The 19,420-nt window shown below is 45.0% G+C and overlaps 2 protein-coding genes across 7 annotated transcripts in view; one reads left to right on the top strand and one right to left on the bottom strand.

The window, feature by feature from the left end:
- Positions 1-19,420, bottom strand: part of LOC115468205 (E3 ubiquitin-protein ligase TRIM39-like) — a 1,720,076-nt gene that overhangs the window by 132,685 nt on the left and 1,567,971 nt on the right. The window lies entirely within an intron of this gene.
- The window catches only part of LOC115468282 (E3 ubiquitin-protein ligase TRIM39-like), a 98,503-nt gene continuing 93,055 nt past the window's right edge, over positions 13,973-19,420 (top strand). For 5 of the 6 annotated variants that reach the window (XM_030199880.1, XM_030199878.1, XM_030199876.1 and 2 more), the window contains exons 1-2: positions 13,982-14,395; positions 15,035-15,130. In XM_030199880.1, the coding sequence (XP_030055740.1) occupies positions 13,982-14,395; positions 15,035-15,130 (510 nt within the window). Of the gene's footprint in view, positions 14,396-15,034; positions 15,131-19,420 lie in introns of all 6 variants that reach the window. The other variant, XM_030199881.1, reaches the window with a different exon arrangement.

Raw genomic sequence — 19,420 nt, 5'->3', positions numbered from 1 at the left:
GCCATTATCCCTTGTGCCTCCTCATAATCCACAGAACCTGTGACCTCTCCCACCCTAGTCATACCAGTCTCTTCTCCACATGCACAGAAACAAAATGATTGAAATTTCACTTTATTAGACACAGTGAAGGATTTGTTCAATTCTGGGGGTGCTCAAGAATCCACTGCACGTACAAAGCCCTGCAACTCTACCTTACCCACACGGTAACTGCCTGAGACAACAGTAATTTTATTTACAAAAAAAAAAAAAAAGCTGCCAGCCTCCACCTTTCACTGCAACTACACCCAAACCTCTACTGTCGCATCACGAAACAACCTAACTCTGCTGCTGCTGCAGACCTGACCTTACCAGGGCCAATGCAAGAGTATCAGGTGCCCGAGACAAACCAGCCTTGTGCCCTCTTCAATTAGCTTTAAACTTCTTACCCCTGTCCCCCCCCCCCCAAACAATCATGCACTTATGCATTAAACATGTGACACGGGCATTTCCAGCCCCCTTCTCCTGCTCACACACCTTAGTGCCCTAATCACGGTGTATTGGCTCCCTGCTCCCCATCCCTATGGTCTGATCTCTCTCTCTCTCTCTCTCCTCCCCCTCCTCTAATGCCCAGCATTTCTCACTCACCACTCAACTGCTTGCTTTTGTGGGTGGCTGTGATACACACTGCCTTTGCTTGCAAGTGCAAGGCCTTCCCTGTGCATCTCCTCTGACGCAACTTAAGTCACAATCCTCATTGCCCCACACAAAATCTTAGGGGGCCCTTTTACAAAAGGGTGTTAAGCCCTGCTAATGCACTTCTTAGTGTGTGTGAAAAAGCATATCACAAAACACGTTAAAACATTAACTGTTTTCATAATACTTTTTAGAGGGATGGGCCATGGGTGGAGGATGGGCGTGTTCACTTTAACAGTGTGATCTGCCTCTAGCTCTCTAACTTACAGTTCCTAAAACAGCAGTTTTTATTAACTCTTACATTGGTTTAGCAAAATCATCTTCATGACTAGCAAGGTCATCCAGCTCAGATGTTTACCCCAAGGTCTGTGTTCCCTACGTTATCAAGGTTCTCTTTTTTTCCAAGGAACAAGGAGCTCTGCCAGACCACATTCTTCAGTTACTCCATAGCTGCCCACAAAAATGTCTTAATCAGATCATGAGAAACCAAGTCACACAGAAATCAGCCTTAGCTCTTGGGCCTGTGTTCAGATGCCAACCTTTGCTCTTAGGCTCTGTCTCAGGGTGCAGGTCTATGCCCTTATTCTACATCAAAGAACGCATTACTTTTAAAGTATGCACACTGGTCCACAAAATCATCCATGGCGAAGCCCCAGCCTACATGTCGGAGTTAATTGACTTACCACCCAGAAATGCAAAAAGATCATCCAGAACTTTCCTCAACCTCCACTTCCCTAACTGCAAGGGCCTGAAATACAAGACGCTGCACGCGTCAACCTTTTCTTACATGAGCACGCAGTTCTGGAACAAACTGCCACAGAACCTGAAAACGATACATGAACAAACCAATTTCCGTAAGTCATTGAAGACACATCTTTTGATAAAATTTATGGAAAGAACCAAAACACATAAAGCTCACACGTACTGCTCAGCAATACATCAATACATCCACTTATGAATTCAAACCCCTAATCTCACCACACTCATACATTTACTCTCAGAAAAATGCATACCATAGGCTTCACACAGCACCCCTCAATATCCCGTTCTCTCCTTCCAATGTCTCATTCTTCTTTTCAATTAATTTAGTCCTTACGATTCTGACCTTATCTTGCTTACCCTCATAATGTAATCCATAACCTGAATTGTAACAAATTGTATTTCCATTTTTCATAATGTATTGTAAGCCACACTGAACTCGCAAATAGGTGGGAAAATGTGGGATACAAATGCAATAAAATAAATCTGTCATCTCTCTCTGTCTCGCTCTGGCTCTCTCTCTCTTTCCTCCCCCTCCCCAGATGCCCAGCATTTCTCACTCCCCACCCAACCGCTTGCTTTTGTGGGTGGCAGTGATACACACTGCCTTTGCCTGCAAGTGCAAGGCCTTCCCTGTGCCACATCGCATCTCCTAAAATGCAAGTTAAGTCACAATCCTCATTGCCCAGACAACAAAACTTTAGAGGGCCCTGCATTAATTTTTAATTAGTGCAGGACCTGCAAAAATAAAACTAAATAAATAACAAGCCCTAACTACTATTTTATTTTTGTTACATTTGTACCCTGCACTTTCTCACTCATGGCAGGCTCAATGCGGCTTACATGGGGCAATAGAGGGTTAAGTGACTTGCCCAGAGTCACAAGGAGCTGCCTGTGCCTGAAGTGGGAATGGAACTCAGTTCCTCAGGACCAAAGTCCACCACCCTAACCACTAGGCCACTCCTGCACTGTTGCTACTATTTGAGAATCTACCCGGAATGTTGCTATTCCACTAACAACATTCCATGTAGCACTATCAACATTCCATGTAGAAGTCGGCCCTTGCAGATCACCAATGTGGCCGCGCAGGCTTCTGCTTCTGTGAGTCTGACGTCCTGCACGTATGTGCAGGACGTCAGACTCACAGAAACAGAAGCCTGCGCAGCCTTCTACGTGGAATGTTGCTAGTGGAATAGCAACGTTCCATGTAGAATCTCCAATAGTAGCAACATTCCATGTAGAATCTCCAATAGTATCTATTTTATTTTTGTTACATTTGTACCCTGCGCTTTCCCACTCATGGCAGGCTCAATGTGGCTTACATGGGGCAATGGAGGGTTAAGTGACTTGCCTAGAGTCACAAGGAGCTGCCTGTGCTTGGCCCTTACAGATCATCAATGTGGCCACGCAGGCTTCTGCTTCTGTGAGTCTGACGTCAGACTCACAGAAACAGAAGCCTGCGCAGCCTTCTACGTGGAATGTTGCTAGTGGAATAGCAACATTCCATGTAGAATCTCCAATAGTAGCAACATTCCATGTAGAATCTCCAATAGTATCTATTTTATTTTTGTTACATTTGTACCCTGCGCTTTCCCACTCATGGCAGGCTCAATGCGACTTACATGGGGCAATGGAGGGTTAAGTGACTTGCCCAGAGTCACAAGGAGCTGCCTGTGCCTGAAGTGGGAATCGAACTCACTTCCTCAGGACCAAAGTCCACCACCCTAACCACTAGGCCACTCCTCCACTATTGTGGAAAGATTTAGCCTCAAAGCAGTGGCGTAGCCAAGGGTGGGACGAGGTGGGCCCAGGCCCACCCACTTTGGGCTCAGGCCCATCCAGGAGCAGCACCCCTATGATGTGTCTGGCAGGGATCCCCAAGCTCCACCAGACGAAAATTCCCAACAACTGTCCCTCTGCATACCTTGTAAATAGCAGATCTTCGCCTGCAGTGAGCAGCGACTGATACATACTGCTCACACCGGCCCCACAGCCTTCCTTCTGATGTATTCCTGCCTATGCGGAAACAGGAAGTTGCATCAGAGGGAAGGCTGTGGGGCCAATATGAGCAGTTTGTATTAGGTGCTGTTCACTGCCAGTGAAAATCTATTTAAAAGGTATGCGGGGGGGGGGGGGGGGTAATGTTTGAGAGACTATATGGCATGTAGGCGAGAGAGGAAGAGACCAAATCACTTGTGGGACAAGACGGAGTTCTTCTGCCCACCCATCTTGGGCCCAGGCCCACCCAAAATTGGGTGTCTGGCTATGCCCCTGCCTCAAAGCACGAAAAAGTCCTAGATTAAAAGACAATGTTTCATATACCTACTGCAGCCAAAGCAGAAAGTTAAATGAAAGTAGAGACCTTGCTTATACCTATCTGATCACACTGAGGTAGAAGCTCAGTAGTTTGTGTTGTAGCTTTACAAGCATTGTATTGGAATTAGTATTAAAAGGCTACATACACCGCTTGATTTATGCACGTTTTCAGCAAAACATCCAAATTCGCATTTAGATATATCGAAAATGCCCCTCCACATAACTGATTAATATTTTTCTTGTATATTCCCTAACAGACGTGCTCACCATCTGTGGGGAAGCACACGGGGGCCTTTTAATAAACTTATGGGAAACACTAATGCGTGCGTACCGCAGCAAAACATGGCTTTCCACAGAGTGCGCTGAGGCATTCCGGGGTAATTTGGGGATGTGCGCATGCTACCTCACGATTCCCATATCGAGATCATTTATAAATATGTTAAAAAGCAGCGGTCCCAGAACAGACCCCTGCGGAACCCCGCTATCTACCCTTCTCCATTGAGAATACTGACCAGATTTTAATCCACAACAGAACACTACCTCCTGTCCCGTGACTTTCCAATTTCCTCTGGAGTCTTTCATGAGGTACTTTGTCAAAAGCCTTTTGAAATTCCAGATACACAATATCAACCGGTTCACCCCTTCAAAGAAATGTAATAGATTGGTGAGGCAAGATTTCCCTTCACTAAATCCATGTTGACTTTGTCTCATTAATCCATGCTTTTGAATATGCTCTGTAATTTTGTTCTTTATAATAGTCTCTACCATCTTCCCCGGCACCGACTTTCAGGCTTCTCAAGACTTATATCTCTAAAGTCCTGGAGTACAACCTCGGCACACCAGCACACACCTGAATCAAAGAGATGGGCATAACCAGCAGAAGAAAGGAGGTGTTGATGCCCCTCTACAAGGTCATTGGTGAGACCCCACTTGGAGTATTGTGTTCAGTTTTGGAGGCCATATCTTGATAAAGATGTAAAAAGACTGGAAGCGGTGCAAAGAAAAGCTACGAGGATGGTATGGGATTTGTGTTGCAAACCGTACGAGGAGAGACTTGCTGACCCGAACGTTGTGAGAGGTTGAGAAAGAGACCCAGTCCGGTAGTGCCAAAACGGGGACAGGGGAGAAGTTTCCCCTTTAGACGTAATATAGTAATATAGTAGATGACGGCAGAAAAAGACCTGCACGGTCCATCCAATCTGCCCAACAAGATAACTCATATTTGCTACTTTTGTGCATACCCTACTTTGATTTGTATCTGTGCTCTTCAGGGCACAGACCGTATAAGTCTGCCCAGCACTATCCCCGCCTCCCAACCACCGGCTCTGGCACAGACCGTATAAGTCTGCCCAGCACTATCCTCGCCTCCCAACCACCAGCCCCGCCTCCCAACCACCGGCTCTGGCACAGACCGTATAAGTCTGCCCAGCACTATCCTCGCCTCCCAACCACCAGCCCCGCCTCCCAACCACCGGCTCTGGCACAGACCGTACAAGTCTGCCCAGCACTATCCCCGCCTCCCAACCACCAGCCCCGCCTCCCAACCACCGGCTCTGGCACAGACTGTACAAGTCTGACCAGCACTATCCCCGCCTCCCAACCACCAGTCCCGCTTCCCACCACCGGCTCTGGCACAGACCGTATAAGTCTGCCCAGCACTATCCCCGCCTCCCAACCACCAGCCCCGCCTCCCGATCTTGACTAAGCTCCTGAGGATACATTCCTTCGGCACAGGATTCCTTTATGCTTATCCCACGCATGTTTGAATTCCGTTACCGTTTTCATTTCCACCACCTCCCGCGGGAGGGCATTCCAAGCATCCACTACTCTCTCCGTGAAAAAAATACTTCCTGACATTTTTCTTGAGGTAATGAATCTCACTCCCCAATTTCTCCTAGAGGAAAAGTTCGCCCTCTAGTGGCCAAGGCACCAGCAAGACTACTAGATAAGGGAAGAAACTACCATTCCCAGAAACATACAGTACATTCAGTACACATACATGACTCCCAGGAAGTGGAGGGAGGAGTGAATGATTGGGAAATGAGTTCAGATCAGGGGAATGAGCAGCAGCTGGGGGAACCCTGGGTGGAGGAAGCCATGGAATGGAATAAAGAGGAAGTAGGGGGAGAAGTCTCAGGTTTAGCCCGGACTCCCGCTGAAAAAGTAAAGGGTTTTGTGGCCTCAGTTTTACCCAGGCTGTTGAATGTTGGAGAGGAGAAAATGGTAAACTGGGGAAGGAACTTGTGGGGGAAGCTAACCAATTAACTATACGAAGACAGAATATAGTGCCTGTGAGTGTTATGCTACCATTGAGAACAAGGAGGAATTCACTGCTTTGTTTCCTTTTGAATTAAGACTGAACTGTGTTAAAGGGAAAGGGGAAAGGGAAATGGGACTTGATATACCACCTTTCTGTGGTTTTTGCAACTACATTCAAAGCGGTTTACATATATTCAGGTACTTATTTTGTACCAGGGGCAATGGAGAGTTAAGTGACTTGCCCAGAGTCACAAGGAGCTGCAGTGGAAATCCAACTCAGTTCCCTAGGATCAAAGTCCACTGCACTAACCACTAGGCTACTCCTCCACTGGAGCTGATACTGTGATGTCATAATGCCTCATTCCACCAATGCCTGAGCCAACCTCATCAGTGATGTCACAATGGCTTGATTGCCCAATACGTGGCTCACTTCTGATATTGTGATGTCATAAGGGAAAGGGGGAAAGGGAAATGGGACTTGATATACTGCCTTTCTGAGGTTTTTGCAACTACGTTCAAAGCGGTTTACATATATTCAGGTACGTATTTTGTACCAGGGGCAATGAAGGGTTAAGTGACTTGCCCAAAGTCACAAGGAGCTGCAGTGGGAATTGAACTCATTTCCCCCGGATCAAAGTCCACTGCACTAACCACTAGGCAAGAGGTGAATGCTGAAAACTGGGACTGTATCTTTCTTTGTTGATTATGGAACCAAACTAAGACTAAGGCTGTATTAAGGAAAAGGTGGCACAGCCCAATAAATGAACCTTTGCTTAAAAAGACGGTGAGCATGCTGAGATTTTGTCTGACCCTGCTGCTGGGCAGGTAGAAGGTCAGGACCACAGTAGGAACGGCGAGAGCTGGGATGACACCCTCGGAGGAAGGAGAGGTGATTTGGATTCAGTATCCCTTGATGAGACAGCCAAGTTAAGCAGGGTTAGCCCTGGCTCCTGGGTGGAAGGAGGACCTGGTTACAACGTGTATACCTTGGAGGAAAGGAGAAACAGGGGAGATATAATACAGACGTTCAAATATTTGAAAGGTATTAATCCGCAAATGAACCTTTTCCGGAGATGGGAAGGCGGTAGACCTAGAAGACATGAATTGAGGTTGAAAGGGGGGCAGACACAGGACTAATGTCAGGAAGTATTTTTTCACGGAGACGGTGGTGGATGCTTGGAATGCCCTCCCGCGGGAGGTGGTGGAGATGAAAACTGTAATGGAATTCAAACATGCGTGGGATAAACACAAAGGAATCCTGTTTAGAAGGAATGGTTCCCTGGAATCTTAGCAGAGATTGGGTGGCGATGCCGGTAATTGGGAAACAAAATGGGAGCTAGGCAGACTTCTACGGTCTACGCCCTGATCGTGACTGAATGGATATGGATGGGCTGGAGTGTAAATTTTAAGGGGCTTCAACATTAGCTTCAGAACTTTTTGTACAAGAACCTAGGAGACAGTCAATGAAATTACATGGAAATACTTTTAATACGAACAGGAGGAAATATTTTTTCACTCAGTGAATAGTAAAGCTCTGGAACTCTTTTCTGGAGGATGTAGTAAAAAGCGGTTAGCATATCTGGGTTTAAAAATGGTTTGGACAAGTTCTTGGAGAAAAAGTCCATAGTCTGCTATTGAGACAGATATGGCAATCCAAGGCTGACTCCTGATGAAGGCTTTAATACTGAAACACAGCTTGTGTTGAGTCCTCTTGCCTGTCTACAACCCATTTTCTTGAACGTATGTGAATTGTGCATGACTGCTCAATAAAGGACATCTTTTGATAAATTCCTGGTTCACCCGTTTGGTCATTCGCACTATGTTTTCTCTGCTTGCATTGGAGGCCATATTTTTTTTTGAAGTTCCCATGCAAGTACATGACCACATTTCAGAGCTTCAACAATCTTCTTCCCCAAGGACTCCTGAGCTGTCCTTAGAAACAGGTCCCATCAGAGACCTGTGCAGCCAATCACTTTCATGCATTGGAATTCCATGACTGTACCTTGCCTGCACAAACCTCTGCATAGCTCAAAGCTTTTATAAACTATACATTTTTCATATTAAAAATACTCTCGTTTTGGCTTCTAACCATCTTCCATCATGTCCCAGGGATGAGCTAAGAGGAATTATGTGAAAATTCAAATTTTTAAATCCAAAATTAACCCAAAATGGGTGGCCAACATTTTTCAGCTCAAACTAAACAGAGACAAAACACTTCCTAGTTGTAACAGCTCCACATAACCACCCAGTCTTCCCCAATATCACCATAGATGGGACCGTATTCCCCCTATCAAGCAACTTGAAAGTCCTGGGAGTTGTCATTGATCAGAAACTAACCTTCGAATCCCCGGTCGCAAAGGTGGCATCCAAAATGTTCCAACTTATGTGGAAACTTCCTCCCTAAAGTTTTCCAACTTCTAGTACAAACAACAGTACTCACCCACATGGACTACTGCAATGGAATATATTCAGGCTTCAAATGACCCAGAACATAGCTGCCAGACTAATATTCTGGAAACCATGCTTGATCAAGCAAGCCCACAACTCCAGGCCCTACACTGGCTCCCGATCAAAGTGTGCATAGTTTTCAAACTGTGCTCCACGCTATGACAAATAATCTTTGGCGATGCCCCGGAATATATGTTAGCCCTGATTAATCTACCACTGAAGAACACAAAGTCAGAAACGAGGAACTTCCTGACAGTCCACTACCTCAGATGTCACAAACTCATCTATAAGTCAGTGCATGCAGTGAGTTTCCCTTTCCAAAGCACCAAGTGGTGGAACTCACTGCCCAGGTCAATAAGAACCCTGACCCCTTACATCAACTTTCAAAAACAATTCAAGACGTATTTGTTTGGAAAATTCTATCTCAAAGGCGATAAAGGCTAACAAAACACACCCACAACAATCCAACAACCGACCCTACTTGAAGTACCGACCATCTCACCTTTCACCTTTATGCCATTTCACTATTTCTTAACTTATCATCATATCTTGGCTCTGCAAGTCCTCTGACCTTATCCCCTCATGTATTATCTGTCCCCTATGCCACCCCCCTCTCGCTGTAAATCCACTAAGCCAAATCGTTTGTAATGCCACTCTTTATAATGCAACCTTGTTCCTTTCAAACTTTAATTGTTAGCCACATTGAACCAAACCCATGTGAAAATGAGAGAGAGAAAGAGAGTGGCTGAGAAAAGAAAAGTGAAAATAAAAATATTTAAAGAAAGATCAGTATCAGGCAGTTATTGAGAAGGAAAGGAAGAAGGAGAAGAAGAGAAAAGAAATGGAATGGCAAACCTGGAAATTAATTTAGAAGGCCGACACAAAAAGTGAATCAGATTGGGACAAACCCAATTTGAAAAGTGCTTCGACAACCAAGGTGTAAAAGAAAAAAGATGATTGTTATTTAGTACATTTTAAGGATTGGTGCATGTCTGCTTTGGAAAATGTATATCTTTTTTATTTTTGTATTTAGCAGAGTAGAGGAGAAAATGCAATTCTGTCCCTTTTTCCAGTATTTTCAAAGCTTATTGAGTCTGGATTTTGGGGGAGGGGGGATCTCCATTTCAGTTTTTGTCTCCATGTTTTTTGTGATCCCCTATTTTATATCAGTTGAGGGTCTGTCCATGTTCTGCATGTGCGACTGAGAAGAAGGCAGTAGAACTAGGGGACATGAATTGGGGTTGAAAGGGGGCAGTGGTGTGCTGGTAAATTTTTAACAACAGGCTCTCTCCCCAGTCCACCTCGGCGACCCCCCCCCCCGTCCACCACTGCGCCCCCCCCCCCCCCCATCCACCTCGGCGCCCCCCCAAAATTGCAGAGCTGGCTATAGCCGGGGGGGGGGGGGGGGGGGGCAATGCATTACTCTCTCCAGGAAAAAAAATTAAATGATCCCAGGTTCCAATCTAATTCATGTTTAATGTGGGATAAAATGCCATAAATAAGTAAATAAATATAAACTTTTAATGTTGAGCACCTGATTCTCAAAGGGAACATATTCCAAACACTATAATGAAAATAAAATGATTTTTTTTCTACCTTTGTTGTCTGGTGACTGTTTTTCTGATCATGCTGGCCCAGTATCCGATTCTGCTGCTATCTGTCCTCTTAACTCCGTTTCCAGGGCTTCCTTTCCATTTCTTTCCTTTCCTCCTTTCTTCTTCATTTCTGGTCCTCAGCTTCTGCCTATTTTCTTCATCCATGTGCAGTTTTTCTCCTCTCTTCCTTTTCCCTCATTTCATCTCCTTCATCTCTCTTCCCTCCCCTCCATCCATGTCCAGCATTTCTTCTCTCTCCCCTCCTCTCCCCTGCCCTGCATGCACCCATACCCAGTGACCCTCCTCTGCCCTGCCCTGGATGCACTCAGATGTCCAGCAGTGACCCTCCTCTCCCCTGCATGCACCCATGTCCAGCAGTGACCCTCCTTTCCCCTGCCCTGCATGCACCCATGTCCAGCAGTGTACCCTCCTCTCCCCTGCTCTGCATGCACCCATACCCAGGGACCACCTCCATCCACCCATGCCCAGCAGCGACTCCCTTTTCCCCCCTGCCACCCCCTCCCAAGTTGTTTCGTGAATTCTTCTCCTCCCTCCGGATCCGGTCCCTCACCGCCCGCTTGTTTTTTGAATTCTTCGGGGCAGGCAGTCTTGCCTGCCCACTTCTAGCGCTGACTGTCCTCCCTTGCCGACTCGCGCTTCAAAATGGCCGCCGAGACTTCAGCTGAAGTCTCGCGAGGCCGCCTCTGGAAGTCTCGGCGGCCATTTTTAAAGGGCGAATCGGCAAGGGAGGACAGTCAGCGCTGGAAGCGGGCAGGCAAGACTGCCTGCCCCGAAGAATTCAAAAAACAAGCGGGCGGTGAGGCGGATCCGGAGGGAGGGAGGAGGGAGGGAAGAGAGCCAGAGCTGGCTCGCTATTTTCAACAACCGGCTCACAAGCCGGAAGAAAATTTAACAACCGGCTCTTGCGAGCCGGCTCCAGCACACCACTGAAAGGGGGCCAACTCAGGAATAATGTCAGGAAGTACTTTTTCACCGAGAGGGTGGTAGATATCTGAGATGCCCTTTCTGGGAGGAGGTGGAGATGGAAACAGTAAAGGAATTTAAAAAATGCAAGGGACAAACACAAAGGAATCCTGTTTAGAAGGAATGGATCCAATGAAGCTTAGCAGAGATTAGAGAGGAAAGCCAGTGATGGACAGACTTCTACTGTCTGTGCCCTGATCGAGGCTGAATAGATTTGAATGGGCTGGTGTGGTACTTTTCAGGGGATTTGACAACAACATCTGAAATTTTTTTATATATTGTCCTTGTGATGACTTATACTGTGCCAAAACTGGAAATACAGTGAAATAGAATAATAGAATTCAGTAACATCCAAAACTGATTAATTAACATTATAATTGTATTCACATTTGGGTAATAACTGTTAAATTATATTAGAAAGCATGAAGTCGACTTGGTTAACTTCTGCTGTATATCAACCAGTAGTAATAAACAATATTAAGTGCATTTATATAATACTAGTAAAAAAGGCCCGTTTCTGTTTGAAAGGAAAGGGGCGCTAGCAAGGTTTTCCTCTGAGTGTGTATGTTTGAGAGAGTGACTGTGTGAGAGAGGCTTCTGTTCCTGCTGCTGAGCATTTCTCGTGTTGTGCTGATTCGCTGCTCCCTGTATCGTGGCTCCGCCCCTCTCCCTTCTACTGGCCAATCTGGTGTGGGTTGTGTGATGTCACTATTATCTACTACATGAGGGACACCACCTCCAGAGGAAACAATGGTTCCAGGCAGCCTCAGAATGTTGGAGGTGAGAATTATTATATAGGATTATACTTCCTCTGTGAACATCCGTATGCTGCACAAGCCGGCATGTTTAAAAATATAAGTGAGATTAAATATAAATGCTTTCAGCAATAACAAATGACAACGTGGATGCAGCAGCCCGTCTCCTGTTTTTATCCAACCTTCTTGGGTTCCTTCAGCAGACAGTGATTCACAGTCATAGGCCATCTTCGTGGCTTTCTTTCTGCTGCATCCCACCCCTTTCTACTGCAACTTCCTGATTTGATGCTAAACAGGAAGTTGCAGTAGAAGGCGGGACATGGCAGGAGGAAGGCCATGGAGACAGTCTCTTACTGAGAATCACTGCTGGATGCAGGATCCTGTAAGCGAGGTCTGCGGGGAGGAAGATGGGAAGGAAGGAAAGGATTTCTTTACTGCGGAACAAAACTTTATACCATTCTCACATTCCTCTGAAGGGAACGCACATTGATCTTAAGTGAGCGATGCTCCTGATTTGTATGAGCAATCGCTCATGCGCTTACCTTAGAGGGAACACTGATGACGAGTTCTAAGAGCAATAGCTCCATTGCTCGGGATTATGAAGTTTGTAATACAGAACTGGACCTTCAGCCAAGTCCTTATCCAATCAAGGCCTTAACCCTTTCACATACGCAGATGATGTCACAATATACATCCCTTACAAACATTACCTAACAGAAATCACCAAAGAAATCAAACTCAGCCTGAACATCATGAACTCATGGGCAAATGCATTTCAACTAAAACTTAACACAGAAAAAACACACAGTCTCATCCTCTCATCCCAATATAACACGAACAAACCCACCAACATAACCACCCCAGACTATACCCTCCCCATCTCAGACAGTCTGAAAATTCTCGGAGTTAAAGTCGACCAAAAGCTCACACTAGAGAGCCAAGTGAAAACTACAACGAAAAAAATGTTCCACTCAATGTGGAAGCTCAAACGAGTGAAACCTTTTTCCCCCGAGGGAAATATTTCGCAACTTCGTGCAATCTATGGTACTAAGCCATCTAGACTACTGCAACAGAATCTATGCGGATGCAAAGAACAAATCATAAAGAAACTCCAAACTGCTCAAAACACAGCAGCCAGGCTTATATTTGGAAAAACGAGATTTGAAAGCGCCAAACCCCTACGAGAAAAACTGCACTGGCTCACAATCAAAGAACATATCGCGTTCAAAATCTACACCCTGGTTCAAAAAATCATCTACGGAGAAGCCCCAGGATACATGACAGACCTCATAGACCTACCAACCAGAAACACATCAAGATCAACAAGAACATACCTAAATCTCCATCACCCAAGCTGCAAAGGACTCAAATATAAATCAACCTATGCATCCAGCTTCTCCTAAATAAGCACGCAACTATGGAATGCAATACCAAACGCCATGAAAACAACATATGACCACCTGAACTTCCGGAAACTACTAAAAACTAACTTGTTCAAAAAGGCATACCCTAACGATCCGACTTAAATGCCTTAATCCAGCAGCACAACAAAACCAAAGCTCGTACTGGACATAACTCAGTTCTTCCTTTTTACGATTCCCCAATGTGTCTGTCACACATGAACTTTACTCTACCATAACCTCACCCTGTATTTGTTCAAACCAGTATTGGCGATCGCCTCTACGGTACTATGTAAGCCACATTGAGCCTGCAAATAGGTGGGAAATGCAGGATACAAAATGTAACAAATAAATAAATTTAGAAATTTTGTCCAATCCTGTAGGGATTCCAGACCACTCTCATAAAGAACAATTTGTTGAATGCTCATTTTAAGGTGGGGGGGGGGGGGCAGAAGAGGGGTATGCTGTGCAAAAATGTTATTGCAACTTACCCCCTCCCAAATCTATCTTGCCCTTCTGGTGCCACCCCAAATATTTATGTCTACAGATACCATTGATGAAGACAGGTCACTACTGCCCTCCCTCCAGCTCCCAGACCCCTGGATCTCTATCACTGGGAAAAAAAGGGAGAACTGGGAGACAGAAGGAGGGCAGACTGCCAAGGAGTCTTCGAATTACACAAAGTCCTTGACAAAGATCCTTTCCTAGGGAAACACTCCCTTATTTTCAAACTCACTTGGAGTTACAGTGGGAAATAGAAACTGAATTCTTGCTTTCATTTCCTATAAGAATCATGGCTGCTGTAAACCTAGCTGAGAGTCTGCGAGATGAAGCTTCTTGTTCTATCTGTCTGGATTATTTTACAGATCCAGTGACGATAGACTGTGGACACAACTTCTGTCGCTCCTGTATCACTCAGAGCTGGGAGGGGAGAGAAACCGACTTCCCCTGTCCTCAGTGCAGGGAAATGTCTCAGCAGAGAAACCTCAGACCTAACAGGCAGCTGGGAAATATGACAGAAATGGTGAAAAAGCTCAGTCAGACTTCAGTGAAACCCAAAGAAGAGAATTTGTGTGAGAAGCATGAAGAGAAACTGAAGCTGTTTTGTCAAGAGGATCAGAGATCAATCTGTGTGGTCTGTGACAGATCCCAGGATCACAGATCTCACACCGTGATCCCCATAGAGGAGGCTGTGCAGGAATACAAGGTATGTGCATTTAATGAAATTACTAAAAATCGACATTTTCAGTCTCATAAAACTAAATGCAGTTGAATTAGCAGAGTTTTGAAACATGTGAGCAGTAAGATCAATCATCAAAACTTCAACCCTGGCTGCTATTTGGGCATCTTCCAAATACATTCAGGGGTCGATATTCAGCCCGTGAGCTGTGGCTTCTGAAAGGAATACAGGTATTGCTAATACTCCATGCTATACCCAAGTACCAAAACAGGTAAAGTTAGGGCAGCCTTATGCATGGTCCAGTTTACCTGGTTAGGTAATATGGGCACTGGAACTGAATATCACTGGTACCCAAATATCTCCCAGTTCCATCCTGACTCTGCCCCCAGATCACCCTTCCACTTCCTGGACAGAACTTTTGCCAATATTCAGTGGCACTGTTGGGTTAAGTGCTGTTTAATATTGGCTCATGGCCAGTTCAGCATGATTTAACCAGGCAGGAGCCTATCCTGCCTGGTTATATCACTTTGAATATTGACCCATCAGAATTCAGTTATCTTAAAGAAATGATCTAAATTGGAAGGAACATCTCACATTTACAGTCAAGTCTGAAATTGTGGTTATAAAAATGATCACATGCTAATCAATGATGTTTAATGTTCACAGAAAAAATTTAAAATGCACCTGGAGCCTTTGAGAAAGGATCTGGAAGATCTTCTGAAGTTTAAATCTACTGAAGAGAAGAAGGCTGAAGAGCTGAAGGTGGGTGTCTGTGTTTCCTTGTGAGCCAGTTTCTGCAGGGTTTTTGTTTCTCTCACTACAATAATCCCCTGAATCACCTGAATAAGAGAATAATAAAATTCAATCTGCCTCGTTCCTTATTGGCTGAAAACAGGCAGGTTCTGAATCTGTTTGTGGAACAAAGGAAAATGTTAACATTGTATTTCTTGCAGAGAGGTAGTGTGGTGTGGGATGCAAAATGGGAAAGGAGCACTGGGCTCAAGCTTGAGGGAGTCCAGCAGTGTAGAGTGGGGGTCTCTGGGGCTGTTGTGGTGCCAGGCAGGATGGCTGCAGGGCTGTGTTGCACTGGGGCCTGTTAGGGGGCAGGAATTGGAGCAGTAGCACGTGCCTGAAAGGGTCTCTGGTGTGGGGAAGCAGAGTGAGCAGGAGCCTGCAAAAGAGAAAGTAGTACGTTCTAGGCCCACTGGGGAAATATTGCCCCGATTTAGGGCCCTGCTGGGCTCCAAAGTGTGGCAGCTGGCTGGCCATGTTGGAGTGAGCCTGGGAAACGAACTTGAGCACCAGAGGGCCCAAAGCAGGAGCCCTGACAAACCCAGAAGTGTGTGCATGGGTGAAAGCATGTTCATGGGGTCACAGGTCCACACAGGGCCCATAAAGAAGGTGGAGCTTGGTGTGGAACAGAACCAGGACTGAGTGGGGAGGTGAGAAGTGAGAGTGGAGGAACAGAGGAGCAACAGCGGAGGTCTTTTAATGATTCTGAGTTGGTCATTGAAGGAAGGTTGTGAGAGCTGAGTGCGGAGAGCAACTGCGATTTTAATTAAGCTCTCGAGTGAATCTAATTAATAACAGGCAAGAGAATATTTTTTGAAGTATTATCAGGTGGGGGATAAACATATTTTATATACATTTATGTAAAATACATTTAAAAGACAGTTAAAGGTGTTAGTTAAAGATGTTATATTAGTTGAAAAGCAATTTTTACTGTCTGATCAATGAGGAGGTGGGTGTTGTAAATCTTGCAGTTTGAGCTTTATACCAGCAACTTGCACCACTGAGATTGGAAGGAATTAACATCCAACACTGTGGGGTAGTTGATGTGCTTTTGAAATTTGTGCCCCACAGTAGAATTTTGCCAGGTGTGAAGTGAAGTTTTCTGACTGTGGTATAAAATACACAGACTTGTTCCTGACCTGTCCCTGCTATTTTCGGGTCATAGACCATAGAAGGCTGCCTGGCACTGTCCTCACTTCCCAACTGCTAGAGTTGCCATCAAAGCCAACTCCAGCCCATCTAGATCTGTCTTTCCATATTTGGGACACAGACCATAGAAGTCTGCCTAGCACTGGCCTTCCTTCCCTACTACTGGACTTGCTGTCTAAGCACTGCTAAGTTTGGTTTTTATGTCATCCTCCTTCCATGTAGTGATTTCTTCTGTTTATCCCATGTAGTTTTGAATTTCATCACCGTGTCTGTCTCCACCACCTCTCCCAGAAGGTTGCTCCAGGCATCCCCCACCCTCTTTGTGAAAAAGTACTTCTTAACGTTACTCCTAAGTCAACCACCGCGTAACCTCAATTCATGTCAGCTAGGTCTACCACTTCCCTGTCTCTGGAAAAGATTTGTTCGCATATTAATACCTTTCAAGTATTTAAATGTCTGTATTATATCTTCTCTCTCCCTCTTTCCCTCAAAGGTAAACTTATTCAGTTCATCAGAACTAGAGTATATGAACTGAGGTTACAGGGTGTTCGACTTAGGAGTAACATCAGGAAGTACTTTTTCACAGCGAGGGTGGCGGAGACAGGAAAAAAATGGTAATAAACAAACTAAAAAGAGGTGAGTTAGGGTCTCAACCATATCAAATCAATTATACCCACTCAAAACGTAAATAGTCTTTCAACACAGAGTCATAATGAAGTATGTTTCAGTGTCTGTTTCAAGACTCTTCCATGGTGGAGTCTATCAAAACACTGGCCACTGTCGGAAGTTCGTTTGATGCATCTGCACCGCTAAGATAAGTGTTGACACACAGAGAAACATGATAAAGATAGAGATAAAAATTTATTGAAAACTTTTATGGAAAGTTTTTTAAAGCTAATGATTGGACTACGGAGAGCACTGATTGTCTGGTGTCTGGCAAGTATTCTGAGGCTTATTTTTTCCTTTTTATCTTGGAGGTATTACATTTTGAGAGGGTATAATTGATTGAAGACAAAAATGGTGACCAGAATTCAAAAATTTCAGTGAGAGGGGGCAGCTGTCAGTTATTCACTGAAAATACATTCAGATCTCTGTGAAGGCAGGAAAAGGAGGAAAATGCCTGTTAGTCAGTGATTTACCAGCTGAGATAGCAGAGAAAAAATAAGTTAGGACAAGAAGGAATTATATAGTCAATACTCAGGATCTTAATTAATTCCTGAACAATTTACTCATCACACCTTTTGAGAATAGAATAGAATTAAAAAAAAAAAAAGATAGTGAGACTGAAGAGAGAGATTAAAAAGATTAAGTAATAACTTGAAAATATTAAGAATCATTTCTTAGGTGGGAAGTTAGGGATTATTGATTATATTTATATATAAAATGAGTTAGATAGATCATTGAAGAAAAAGATGCACAATAGAACATATAAATAATAGATATCATTTTTTTTATTTGTTGTAGGTAGGCTAGTAGGGGGAGAATAACAGAAGAAAACCCTTTCATACTTACCTGAGGAGGAGGAGGGGTATTTTTCAATACTGGCCCATGCAAGAAGGATTTTCCTGGAAGACACTGAAAGATAAAAATAGGTAAATGATTGAGAAAAATACACAGACACTAGAATGTGCACATAAAGAAAATTTACTTAAATCTGAGAACCTAACATACATTAATACTTAATTGAGAAACACCCTGAGTGTAATGAGACCTGTTGGTGGAAGAAAATGTAAAAGAAAAGAAAAAACTTGTAAAGTATCTTGTTTATACCAGACTGATTTCAAAACAATTTAAATGAAATTTCAAGTAAAGAATACTGAAAACTAAGGGCCCTGTTTACAAAGCTGTGCTGTAGGTGCACAAACCTTTTAGTGCACGCTAATGCTCGAGACACCCGTAGGAATGTGATAAAATTAGAAGGGTTTGGCTGATAACATCTTATTAGTTTTCTGCTCTTATTCTATAAGGCTTAGGCTTGTCCTAAAATCATTAAATGCACCCTATTGTGGTACCTCTCTCTTGGTGCCAGTTCATAGAATTGCCCCTCAGTGCTTTCATCACATCATTGCTGAGGTAATCCGCTTGGCGAACTATGACATTATAGTAAGGAGTGATCTGGTGACACTCACTGATTTGTTACATGTAGGTTTCTGCTCATTCAGGGATGGGTGTGTCCTGATGCCTTTTAACCGAGTTCCAGGATACAGATTTCAATCTGAAATAACTCCTCTGATGTGGAAGCTCATTTTCATTTAATTTAATCATTTATAACCTACTAGTAAAAAAGGCCCATTTCTGTATGAAATGAAATGGGCACTAGCAAGGTTTTCCCCCCCTCCCTCGCTCTCTCCCTCTGTCCCCTCCAAGTCCCACGGCCCCCTTTCCTCCCCTCTGATTTCCTTTCCAGGCCATCACCCCTCCCCTCTCCCACTTCCCTGCAACTCACCACTTTGTCCATAAGTTTCCAGGTGTTCTCTACAGGCTTGATTGGGGGTGCTGTTTTCTTTTTTGTTTTTTTACAGGTGGTGCATTCCCCCCTCCTCTGAGTTCCAGGCCCCCTCCCCTCTCCTCTGAGTTCCAGCCCTTCCCTCCCTCTCTCTCTCCCTCTCTCTCCTTCCCTCTGTCTGTCCTCCAAGTTCCAGTGCCCCCCCTCCAAAATCGCCAACCCCCCATCGCTCAGTCTCACAGACACGTCCTTGCGATGCCTCCACCCACGGCCCTCCCCTACACTGGCCCCGCCCATCCCCCTACATGCACATCGCCCCCCCACTAAAATCGCCAACCCCCCTCTGCTACCCTCCCCTCCCTCCTCTTACTGGGGTCCCGGCAGCAGCAGTGAAGAGCGAGCAGGCTCGGCGAGTCTGCTGCCTTCCCTTCTTTTCGCTTTCAGCTCTGACTCTGGTCCCGCCCTTGCGGAAACAGGAAATGAGGGCGGGACCAGAGTCAGAGCTGAGAGCGAAGAGAAGGGAAAGCAGCAGACTCGCCGAGCCTGCTCGCTCTTCACTGCTGCCACCGGGACCCCGGTAAGAGGGGAGGAGGGGAGGGTAGCAGAGGGGGGTTGGCGTTTTTGGAGGGGGGCGACGTGCACGTAGGGACGTCTCTGCCCACTCC

Source organism: Microcaecilia unicolor, chromosome 4 (assembly GCF_901765095.1).
Source record: "Microcaecilia unicolor chromosome 4, aMicUni1.1, whole genome shotgun sequence".
Lineage (NCBI taxonomy): Eukaryota > Metazoa > Chordata > Amphibia > Gymnophiona > Siphonopidae > Microcaecilia > Microcaecilia unicolor.
This window is presented reverse-complemented; position numbering and strand designations above follow the sequence as displayed.